This window comes from Staurois parvus, unplaced genomic scaffold (assembly GCF_062004578.1).
Source record: "Staurois parvus isolate SC_StPar_1 unplaced genomic scaffold, SC_StPar_1.0 ptg000421l, whole genome shotgun sequence".
Taxonomy (NCBI): domain Eukaryota; kingdom Metazoa; phylum Chordata; class Amphibia; order Anura; family Ranidae; genus Staurois; species Staurois parvus.
In genome coordinates this window covers 372,959-386,245 of record NW_028318217.1, presented here as the reverse complement: position 1 = coordinate 386,245, position 13,287 = coordinate 372,959, and the positions used below count along the sequence as shown (strand labels likewise).

Below are 13,287 nucleotides of genomic sequence, written 5' to 3'. Positions count from 1 at the left end.
TCCCCCTTATGTATTATACATGGAGATCATATCCCCCTTATGTATTATACATGGAGATCATATCCCCCTTATGTATTATACATGGAGATCATATCTCCCCTTATGTATTATACATGGAGATCATATCCCCCCCCCCCTTATGTATTATACATGGAGATCATATCCCCCCCCCCTTATGTATTATACATGGAGATCATATCCCCCCTTATGTATTATACATGGTGATCATATCCCCCTTATGTATTATACATGGAGATCATATCCCCCCCCCCTTATGTATTATACATGGAGATCATATCCCCCCCCCCTTATGTATTATACATGGAGATCATATCCCCCCTTATGTATTATACATGGTGATCATATCCCCCTTATGTAATATACATGGAGATCATATCCCCCCTTATGTATTATACATGGAGATCATATCCCCCCTTATGTATTATACATGGTGATCATATCCCCCCTTATGTATTATACATGGTGATCATATCCCCCCTTATGTATTATACATGGAGATCATATCCCCCCTTATGTATTATACATGGAGATCATATCCCCCCTTATGTATTACAGTCATGGCCGAAATTGTTGGCACCCTTGATATTTTTCCTGAAAATCAAGTATTTCACACAAAAAAGGTATTGCATTAACACATGTTTTGCTATACACATGTTTATTCCCTTTGTATGTATTGGAACAAATATAAAACAGAGGCAGAAAAGCAAATATGACATAATGTCACACAAAACCCCAAAAATGGGCTGGACAAAAGTATTGGCACCCTTAACTTAATATTTGGTTGCACACCCTTTGGAAAACATAACTGAAATCAGTCGCTTCCTATAACCATCAATAAGCTTCTGACACCTCTCACCCGGAATTTTGGACCACTCTTCCTTTGCAAACAGCTCCAGGTCTCTCTTATTGGAAGGACACCTTTTCCCAACAGCAATTTTAAGATCTCTCCACAGGTGTTCAATGGGATTTAGATCTGGGCTCATTGCTGGCCACTTCAGAACTCTCCAGCGCTTCTTTGCCATCCATTTCTGAGTGCTTTTTGACGTATGTTTGGGGTCATTGTCCTGCTGGAAGACCCAGGATCTTGGACGCAAACCCAGCTTTCTGACACTGGGCCCTACAGTGCGACCCAAAATCCTTTGGTAATCCTCAGATTTCATGATGCCTTGCACACAGTCAAGGCACCCAGTGCCAGAGGCAGCAAAACAACCCCAAAACATCATTGAACCTCCACCATATTTTACCGTAGGTACTGTGTTTTGTTCTTTGTAGGCCTCATTCCGTTTTCGGTAAACAGTAGAATGATGTGCTTTACCGAAAAGCTCTATCTTGGTCTCATCTGTCCACAAGACGTTTTCCCAGAAGGCTTTTGGCTTACTCAAGTACATTTTGGCAAACTGTAGTCTTGCTTTTTTATGTCTCTGTGTCAGCAGTGGGGTCCTCCTGGGTCTCCTGCCATAGCGTTTCATTTCATTTAAATGTCGACGGATAGTTCGCGCTGACACTGATGCTCCCTGAGCCTGCAGGACAGCTTGAATGTCTTTGGAACATGTTTGGGGCTGCTTATCCACCATCCGGACTATTCTGCGTTGCAATCTTTCATCAATTTTCCTCATCCGTCCACGACCAGGGAGATTAGCTACAGTGCCATGGGTTGCAAACTTCTTGATAATGTTGCGCACTGTGGACAAAGGCAAATCTAGTTCTCTGGAGATGGACTTGTAACCTTGAGATTGTTGATATTTTGCCACAATTTTGGTTCTCAGGTCCTCAGACAGTTCTCGTCTCCTCTTTCTGTTGTCCATGCTTAGTGTGGCACAGACAGACACACAATGCAAAGGTTAAGTGAACGTCTCTCCTTTTTATCTGCTTTCAGGTGTGATTTCTATATTGCCCACACCTGTTACTTGCCCCAGGTGAGTTTACAGGAGCATCACATGCTTGTAACATTCTTATTTATCCGCAGTTGTGAAAGGGTGCCAATACTTTTGTCCAGCCCATTTTTGGAGGTTTGTGTGACATTATGTCGAATTTGCTTTCTTTCCTCCCTTTTTTTGTTTTGTCCCAATACACACAAAGGGAATAAACATGTGTATAGCAAAACATGTGTTAATGCAATACGTTTCGTGAGAAATACATGATTTCCTGGAGAAATATCAAGGGTGCCAACAATTTCGGCCATGACTGTATACATGGAGATCATATCCCCCCTTATGTATTATACATGGAGATCATATCCCCCCTTATGTATTATACATGGAGATCATATCCCCCTTATGTATTATACATGGAGATCATATCCCCCTTATGTATTATACATGGAGATCATATCCCCCCCTTATGTATTATACATGGTGATCATATCCCCCCTTATGTATTATACATGGTGATCATATCCCCCCTTATGTATTATACATGGTGATCATATCCCCCCTTATGTATTATACATGGTGATCATATCCCCCCTTATGTATTATACATGGTGATCATATCCCCCCTTATGTATTATACATGGAGATCATATCCCCCCTTATGTATTATACATGGTGATCATATCCCCCCCTTATGTATTATACATGGAGATCATATCCCCCTTATGTATTATACATGGTGATCATATCCCCCCCTTATGTATTATACATGGAGATCATATCCCCCCTATGTATTATACATGGAGATCATATCCCCCCTATGTATTATACATGGAGATCATATCCCCCCCTTATGTATTATACATGGAGATCATATCCCCCCCTTATGTATTATACATGGAGATCATATCCCCCCTTATGTATTATACATGGAGATCATATCCCCCCTTATGTATTATACATGGAGCTCATATCCCCCCTTATGTATTATACATGGAGCTCATATCCCCCCTTATGTATTATACATGGAGATCATATCCCCCCCCCCCTTTATGTATTATACATGGAGATCATATCCCCCTTATGTATTATACATGAAGATCATATCCCCCTTATGTATTATACATGGAGTTCATATCCCCCCTTATGTATTATACATGGAGATCATATCCCCCCTCATGTATTATACATGGAGATCATATCCCCCCTCATGTATTATACATGGAGATCATATCCCCCCTCATGTATTATACATGGAGATCATATCCCCCTTATGTATTATACATGGAGATCATATCCCCCTTATGTATTATACATGGAGATCATATCCCCCTTATGTATTATACATGGAGATCATATCCCCCCTTATGTATTATACATGGTGATCATATCCCCCCTTATGTATTATACATGGAGATCATATCCCCCTTATGTATTATACATGGAGATCATATCCCCCCCTTATGTATTATACATGGAGATCATATCCCCCCTTATGTATTATACATGGAGATCATATCTCCCTTATGTATTATACATGGAGATCATATCTCCCCTTATGTATTATACATGGAGATCATATCCCCCCCCCCCTTATGTATTATACATGGAGATCATATCTCCCCTTATGTATTATACATGGAGATCATATCCCCCCTTATGTATTATACATGGAGATCATATCCCCCTTATGTATTATACATGGAGATCATATCCCCCTTATGTATTATACATGGAGATCATATCCCCCTTATGTATTATACATGGAGATCATATCTCCCCTTATGTATTATACATGGAGATCATATCCCCCCCCCCCCTTATGTATTATACATGGAGATCATATCCCCCCCCCCTTATGTATTATACATGGAGATCATATCCCCCCTTATGTATTATACATGGTGATCATATCCCCCTTATGTATTATACATGGAGATCATATCCCCCCCCCCTTATGTATTATACATGGAGATCATATCCCCCCCCCCTTATGTATTATACATGGAGATCATATCCCCCCTTATGTATTATACATGGTGATCATATCCCCCTTATGTAATATACATGGAGATCATATCCCCCTTATGTATTATACATGGAGATCATATCCCCCCTTATGTATTATACATGGTGATCATATCCCCCCTTATGTATTATACATGGTGATCATATCCCCCCTTATGTATTATACATGGAGATCATATCCCCCCTTATGTATTATACATGGAGATCATATCCCCCCTTATGTATTACAGTATACATGGAGATCATATCCCCCCTTATGTATTATACATGGTGATCATATCCCCCCTTATGTATTATACATGGAGATCATACATCCCCTTATGTATTATACATGGAGATCATATCCCCCTTATGTATTATACATGGAGATCATATCCCCCCTTATGTATTATACATGGAGATCATATACCCCCTTATGTATTATACATGGAGATCATATCCCCCCCTTATGTATTATACATGGAGATCATATCCCCCTTAATCTCCTCTTCTCAAGAGAGAAGAATAAATTCAGCACTGCTTCCTATATATCAAAAGAGAAAAACCCCAATGTGTTTCAATTCATTGAATTTATAATTTGTATCTTCTTCAGGGGGAAAGGTGAGATGCCATAAAAACCGTATTATCACCATTTATAAAAACAGAAATTCAAAGGATCCTTGCTGGTTAATTCCAGGCATCGTCTATGCAAACAGATCCCTCAGCGGTCCAACGGAGTGATTGAATGATAAAATTGTCTAATGGGAGGTCAGTAGGGAATTGAGTGAATTCCTGCTGATCTCCAAAACTCTGTCTAGATAGATTTCATCTAGCTTCCTGTTGCACCTCCAGGACAAGAAGTGAACAGAAATGTCCCCAATGGTACACAGACAGCCATGAATAGACCAAGAAGGGTATTAACACTTCACTATTCGATCAACCAAAAGGTTCTGGATATATGAACACTTTAAAGGGAATCGATTCTGACAAGAATGCCTCTATAAAAGTAACTAATCCTGTACCATTGGTTGAGAGTCTGGACTAAAGTTTGAAAAATAACCATCTTGCGGTATGGATTTTATGATCTGGAAATACATTTATAACAGATAGACAAGTTGGTTCCCTATATTACAACTATTTTGTAAGGTAACAGAAATACAGACCCTACCTCCGGACATGATGCTGCCCCAGCCGATGACCCAGCAGTACATCCCCATCGGGAAGTCCACATTGGCCGTAGGGAGGCAGACCGGGAGGATGTACGTGGTATAGTTGACGGGGGTCTCCAGCTGTATGAGGCTGATGTCCCCTAAAGAGCCCACGGTTGTATAACTGGGATATTTTATGAATCCTTTCGCCCTGACAGAAATCTCATGTGAATTTGGATTAGAAAGTTGATAACAGCCCAGGTGGATGGTGAGTGTGGAGGTCGTCACGGCACTGTAATTAAAAGAAAAAATAACAGCAAATGCAACAATATTGTAACCAATTAATGTAATCGCAAAAGCAATAAATGAACATGCAAGATGAAAGCAAAGCAGATAAATAAAAGTTTTGGTGTACACACAAGCACCCAATGGAGGTTAAAGTCCATTGGGTTCTCCTAGGCGGAGGAGTCTTGAATCATCTCCATTACCTATGCAAATCGCTGCGAAGTTTGAATTTGCTTCAAGCCGTCTGTCTTTCTACATTACCTAGACATTCTCAGGGATAGTCAAATGTAGAACCCCTCCCAGGTTAGGTTGTTAGAATGTTTGCCAGGTTTAGTTCTTTGGGCTCCTCTGGAATCAGTGGAGAAGTGGATCCAGTTCTGGATCTCACAGGCTGCAGATTTGATTGCGCTCTCCTGCTTTCTGGAAGCTTCTGGAACATAGGAGGTTGAGCGAGGCAAATGTACTGCCTGAATATTTATTGTGCTTCAGCCAATCCCTGGGGAAGTGAGCCCAACAAGTGGCTGAAGAGCATGAATAGTTGGAGACTGGGAGAAGCCAAGTTTCTTGTCCTACTGGAGAGGTACCCAGCCTGAGGGGGGAAAGAATTTCACCCAAGGACCTGGTCTGGAGAGTTTACTGACGAGTGCCTGTTGGAAGCTAGAAAGGTTTTGGATGTCCTGGGGCATTATGAGCATTAACTTCTCCATCACTGAAGAGTGTCTGGTGGATACTAGGCGGAAGAATCCAGTGATCCTGTGACATTGAGAGTACTGACCTGGGTCTTAGTGACTTTGTGTGTCCTGTGGTTAGAAGAGCCAATGGCAGCTCTGTTTGGGATAGCATTTTAAAAGGACTCAGTTCTACCATGTTCTATACATGTTCCTGCATAGAGATTGTTCGGGGAAGCTTAGTAAAGGAGTGCTCCCCTGTTATTGTTCAGCATGTTTTGAGTATCCCATATCACCCTACACCCCATCCAAGATCTTCAGCAATAAAAATCCTAAGAAGATATCCTCTAGACCAGGGGTAGGCAACCTGCGCCTCTCTAGCTGTTGCAGGACTACGAGTTCCATCATGCCTCTGCAAGTCATAGCTGTAACTGTCAGTTTTGTAATGTTGCAATGCCTCATGGGAAATGTAGTTCCACAACAGCTAGAGAGCCGCAGGTTGCCTACCCCTGCTCTAGACAGATTACTGAGCCAGAGAGCATGAACTGTTGCTGTGTTTCTGACTGCCTCTTCACTAATCTTGGGGAAGAACCGGTTAAATTACCAAGGCTCCTTCAGGGGTAACACTACACAAGAAGTCAACTACCCTCCAGAACTTCCCCCATCCTCTGCAACTCCCTACCAAAGTATGTCTGGTCAGCCCCCACCCTGTCTGCCTTTAGGCGATTCTTTGAAAACTCACTTATTCAGGGAAGCCTACCCCACCTCCACCTATAGAACTGTACTTGAATCACCTCCATCAGATCATCCCCTGCAGCTATCACCTTTTGTAGCACCTCCCCTTCCTTTAGATTGTAAGCTCCACGTGCAGGGCCCTCCTATTCCTTCTGTACTGAAATGTATTGCAATTGTACTGTCTCCTATATATTGTAAAGCGCTGAGCAAACTGTTGGCGCCATATAAATCCTGTATATTAATAATAACTTCCCTCATTCAGAAACCCCCTAATCCAGCCTACAAACACCCTAACCTGCCATCCACAAACACTTCGTCTTGGTTTGTGCTTAGGCCATTTACATTCTTGCCAAGATCAAAGATAATAGAACTTATGGGTAGTGATTAGGGATGAACTGAACTGCCCTGGGTACGGTTCAACGATCTTCAAAGACGTTCGGATTTGGAACCAAAACTCTGTTGAAGTCAATGGAGCCGAATCTGTCAAATCAAAAGTGCCCATTTTCTGGAATAACCAGAGTTGTCACAAAATAGCATGGTGCTTGTTCATCCACAAACACCTTGCCTTGGGTTGTGTTTAGCCTATTTACATACTTGCCAAGATCAAGGGTAATAGGACTTATGGGTAGCGATTAAGGATGAGCTGAACTGCCCTGGGTTTGGTGATCTTCATAGAACTTTGGATAAGGAACCCAAAATTCTGTTAAAGTCAGTGAAAGCCAAACCTGTCAAAAGTGCGCATTTTCTGAGCCTTGGGGAACATAGAACAGTACAAAACACCTTTTTGTTTTTAATTTTAAATTCCATTTGGCAGGGTGTAGCAATTTTGACAAAAATGGTTTGTAAATTGGCTACAAACATTTCCCTCCTGGCTTCTATAAAAAAAAAAAAAAAAAAAAAAAAAAAAAAAAAAGCACACAGACCCCTCTAATGGTTCCCCAGAATACATAGACTGGTATATATATATATATATAAATAAAATCGGGGGACCCTCTGTGTCCGATTGTCTTTGTAAAAGAAGCCATGAAATGTAATTTGCTGCCAATCTAAACTGTATCCATTTTGTTCCTTTGTCAATGTCACTTGCAGCACACCCAAGATTTTGAAGGGAGATCCCCCACACAAAAAAAGCGTTCTTTCCTCAAAGAAAATCCATACCCGACCATTTCATGCATGCAGCCTGGTTGGCCCTCCTGAACCATACCAGGCCATGTGGAAATGAGGGGCTCCTTGCCAGAAGGGCCCCTGGCAAAGCATGCTGCCCCCATGTTGACAAGAGCATGGTCCTCTTCCCACAATGTTTCTCTTCCTCCTGGCGCAGTGGCTGTTGGGGAGGGAATGTGGCGATGGGGGGGCTCACAGGAATTTTACACCCCCTTTAAAAAAATGTCCCTCGTAAATCATTCGTCAATAACGATGCCCGCTAACTTCGCAAAACAAAACCTGATGGACCCAACGCACACAACCTATCCCAATGACACTCCTGAAAAGGTCAACTCTCCAAGCTATCATTAGCTATATCAGGGAACGGGTGAGGAAAGTAATGACATCATAGACCAAACCTAGTCATGGCCAGATTTGGTCAATGTCATTTCCTAAATATCATCAGTGACCATATTTGGGCAGTGATGTCATCCTCTCTACTTTGCTTGTGTGTCTGGGGATTCCCAGTCATGTAAGCCAATGTGCCGGTGACATCATCAGTTGCTTGGGATGCAGGGGGTGCCAGCACCCGCTGCTTTCATAGGATCCATTGATAACAGGAATCGGTTATATATAGAAATTATAAAAATACTTCTATATATAATGTTCAGCTCCTGACGAACAGATGACAGAACAGTTGGCTCATCCCTAGAGGTAACTTTGCTTGTCAGGTGAATCGGCAAATTACAAACTTTTTTTTTCCATTGTTTGAGAGAATACCAATTCGTAAAACCCTAAACATGTCCAAGTGAATTGTCTTTTTGTATCCACCTGAATATACAGTATACATATATCTATTAGCAGATAACAACACAATTCATTAATCACAGTTGAAGACCCCATCCAAAACCCTGTCCGTACCACAAGACCCCGTATAGTATAGATCTGGAATCACAACATAGCAGACAGATTGGGGTCCCAGAAAAACATCAAAGTAACAGCTGGGGCCACAAATGTCACAGATAGCTGGAGCCAAATTCCACTCAGCAGAACATGTTTACATATTACCCCAGCTAAAAAATGTATTATCACTAACCTCTTAATACAGTGGGCAGCGGAGACCACCCAAGATTCACTGATGAGGGATCCACCACAGAAGTGTTGTCCGTTGAGGCGTAAACTCACTTGCCATGGCCACTGCCCCGCCTGGGAATTCTGGCCGCCCATAATCCGGCTCTCCACCTGAGGCTTTCCACATTCTGCAGGGAGATGAAAACCACAAATATAAAAATGAAAGCCATATTCTCAGTCTGGAGTAGCAGTTGTTTATGGCTCAAGGAAACCAATAACTTAATCCCGGCGACCTGGAGGGTTTACAGATCTAACTGAACTGCTATTGATTTGGAAATATTCTCCGATGCTCTGTAAAGCCATAACCCACCATTGGTTCTCATGCCACCATCTGAGTTACAGAATATGTTACTATGTTCTTTTCTCTCATAGGAATTATATGGCCTCAAAACTTGGTTTTACCAACAAAACGTGCTGAATTAGGAAAAATTAAAATTAGCAGATTTGCCAAGTTTTGATTGCACTGAAAATAGGTCAGTAGAGATTCAAGTTATTTGCGAATGTCGGAAATTGTCATGAAATTTATAATACTTTACAAACTAAATAAATCTGTTCTCAGGATGCAATTGGACACGTCAGGAACTTTTTTTTTTTCTAAGGTAGGATCACATCCTGATTGGGGGATGAAGAGAATTATTGATACTCTTACTATATGAAGTTGTGGTAAAATGTTATGCCTACCCTTCAAATCTGACCAAACCCATTATTTTCATTTAGTGATGAGCCAAATTGCCCTGGGTTCAGTCTGAGCGGGGTTTGCTGAACTTCAAAGTGTTTCAGATGCTTGTAGACAAATGCCATCCATTTCCTCCACTGCAGGTGTTGCTCATCCACAGCAGCAATGCAGGTGGAGGAAGTCAAGAGGAACCAAGTTCCTCTATGGTTTCCTTGGTCACAGGGAAACCGCATCCGATTGAAGGCTGGTACCCCATGTGACTTTGTCAGCCATCTTGGGTCAGGCAGAGTCTATTTAAGACCCTGGTTCCCAGGTTTGGTGCACATTTTGTGTATGGCTAAAGTAGGGACAGGTCACCCACCTGTCAGGGACAGTGTTTTTGGCCAAGGAGAGGTTCCAGAGTAGGGAAAGTGCAGGGACATGGCATCCTTCCTGGAGGCCTCCACACGGGTACAGACTGCCCAGGCAGCATTCCACGCCTCAAGACAGAAGCTGTCGGCAGAGCTGAAACCCACTGCTACTACTAATAGCGGTTACATCCCGTTGGGCATCTGTGCATTGCTGAACTTCAATATCAATACAGTTCTGTTTTCTGCATCTGGAATCAGAGTTTTCTGTTGCACCCATCCACATGCTGAATCTGAAGCCCAAAAAAGGACCTACAGCTGACCTGTAGCAGAGGTTAAAGGAATCTAAGCTGGCCTGTGGCAGAAGCCTAAGAAATAGGGAGATAGCCACCCAAAGGATTCTTGAAAAAGTCTGCTTTGCAGAGGGATTTTTACTACTGTTTTGGGGTATCATTTACCCCTAACCTTTCTACCCAAGACAATTGAGCCAATTAAATTGCAAAAAAGAAGACTGAGGCTGCGTTCACATTGATGTGGTGCGAAATTCGCAGAGTTTTCTGTGCGAATTCCGCACCACATCACAATCGCACCCCATTCATGTGAACCGCTGCGGGTGTGTATGATAAGTTAACACCCCAAAATCAGTCTGCAAATGTGGAGAATCGGATTGCATAGGTGTGAATACTCATGCGATACGATTCTGGTGAGGACCAAAGAAAGAAAGAAAAAAAAAAAAGGGTCCTGCACCTAATTTGATAGGGTACTATTTGAGCCATACAAAAAAGTATGGCGCCAATCGCACCACACACAAATCGCATGTGATTTGCACAGGAATGGGGTGTGGTGCGAATCACATGCAATATACCGCAGCGCATATATGTGAACCCAGCCTCAAGGTGTTGAAGTCAGTCTGTTGGTGTGACAATGGGTGCAGCTACAGGGTGGGTCACCTTTAGGAAGGAAGAAGAGTCTCCTACATTTTCCAGACACCCCTGCAGGGGTGAGTGCTACACTTGTAATTTAACTCTGGATTGGGTTTCACCAAATGTCTTTCTCCTATTTCTAGCATTATGTCTTCTTATCAAACTAGTAGATATTGCATCAAACGTGGCAAAACGGCTTCAAAGAGGGCGCTGGAGATGGTCAACACTAATATGCAAGAAAGCATAAAAAAATAAAATAAATAAAAATTTAAAAAAAAAAAAAAAAAAAAAAAGTAAAAATATTTCATTTTTAAAAATTGCAAATGTTGTTTGAACCACCGTGCACAGAGGAAACTGAAGGTCATTGATTTTAGGTCTCCTTAGAGAAACTTGAAAGTCCATCCATTATTCTTTGACGATGTAAAACCTTTCGAGCCGTGTAAGTGTTAACTCTCCGGTGAGATAATAAGAGCACATTTCTACAAATAACAGGACAGACAGGGTGTGCTTGGCGCTCATCTCTCAGCAAAACAATAAAAGCTCTTTATAAGAGTCAAAACAGATCTCAAGCCAAAAATAAGAAAAATGAAGAGCCCATTAAAAGATAATGACTAGCGAATGATTAAAACTGACTTTTGCTGCAATAGTCACCTTCAGCCCAGAGATTTCCACTGTATTACTTTTTTGCCATCAGGCGTCCTTAGTCTGATGGACATACAAGGAAATATCTTTATGGCACAAGTAGTGTATGGGTAAACTCTGCATAGCAGAGAAAGAACACGGATACATAACCAAGAGTCCAATAAACCAGTCTTTATCAGGTATGTCAGGGGTTGACTCCAGTAAGTGTCCTTTCACATGATACAACTCCTCCAGAGAGATGGAAGAAATCTCTCTCAGGCTTGACAAAGGCAGGATTTCCTTGAAACGCGTAGCCACGTCCCCAAATTGCTTTCCCAGCGTTTGCCATCATTCATTGGGTTCCTCTGAAGTCTCCTCCTGACCTGGAAGTGCTCTAAGCTTTCTGTGCCTACTCGGCCAGAGAAAGTGTTACACAATCCCTGGACTTGATTGCTCTTCTACAGGGTTCTCTGGATGTTCTGATTATACCCCACATGCCACCACAAACTTACTTCATGTGAGTGGACAATTTGTTTTTATCATACAATAAAAATGTTTTATTGCTGCTCTTAGATGGCATCCTTCACTGTGTGTGTTTTCAGTTTGATTATCCACACACCCACTTCCACTGAGACCAGGACCTGCCCCCATACCCCATACTGACTGGGCAGTAAAAGGAGAAGCAGCACAGTGATGGGCTCATGTCTTGGTCACTCTGCTCCTTCCTCCTATCAGTATGTTTCTTGTGAATGCATGAACGGATTGACTCCTTGTGCTGCTTCTCTCTCTCACACCCCTGCTTTGCTGTACGGGGACTGCAAGGGGCTGGTATTAGGTCGCATTTAGGGACTTACACTGTTTTTATTAAAAAATATATATATTTAATGATTTGCTAATGATTATAGAAGTGCGTTACTTGTGTCTTTTATAGCCGCCTGGAATTCTACTTTAATGTGGAACTGAAAGGATTAACCTCCAAATATCTCCACATATTCACCCTTCCAAATGCGCTCCTTCACCTCCGGCTTCAGATGAGCCCCCAAGGGCCCCTCAAAGAACACAAACTTCGCATTTGGCCGCGTCCACCAAACGCACCCCATCAAACCCCGGCACCGCCTTTTCCCCGCCGTCGGCCCCAGGACCATCAACAGCCACTTCCCCCCTATAACCTCAGAGGCAGCGCTGGAAGAACCACCCACCGCCGACCTAACGGCAGAAGAGGTTCCAGTGAACTGCGGCACAGCTACTATAACCACCCGTGGGGGCACCCCTGCAGCAGCGTCTCTACCTCCCATGGAGTCAACACCGCCCCCAGATGCTACAGCCTGAACAGCCGACCAGGCGGCCAAAGATGGTGCTGAAGTCCAGGATTAATACTTGCTTTTCCAATGATCCCACTCCATCTTTTCCTCTGTGGCGGTCTTTTGTTGCTCATGTGCATCCTCAGGAGGCCATCATTCTGGTACACATGCACAGCTCAGTGTACAGCGCCAGAGAAGACAGCGAGGAGACTGGTAGGAACATTTTATTGTAGAAGTGGCATTACATGATAAAAGCCTGTTTCCTCACTGGTTTTTTTACAGCAGAACTTCAGCTCCACTTTAGGATGCATAGAAGACATCAGTTCCTACTACTGTGCAATTTTCCCTCCTGGTAGGGGTCACCTCTTGTTGAGAGTCACTTTGTCTTCAGTACATTGAACCCAACATTC

General features: G+C 42.6%; 1 protein-coding gene across 1 annotated transcript in view; it reads right to left on the bottom strand.

Annotated features, from left to right (window-relative positions):
* Nucleotides 1–13,287, bottom strand: part of LOC149454673 (serine protease 27-like) — a 41,208-nt gene that overhangs the window by 5,272 nt on the left and 22,649 nt on the right. The window contains exons 3-4 of the mRNA XM_089687235.1: nt 8,975–9,137; nt 5,068–5,339 (exon numbers count right to left, since the gene is read on the bottom strand). Coding sequence (XP_089543361.1) covers nt 5,068–5,339; nt 8,975–9,137 — 435 coding nt within the window. The remainder of the gene's footprint in view (nt 1–5,067; nt 5,340–8,974; nt 9,138–13,287) is intronic.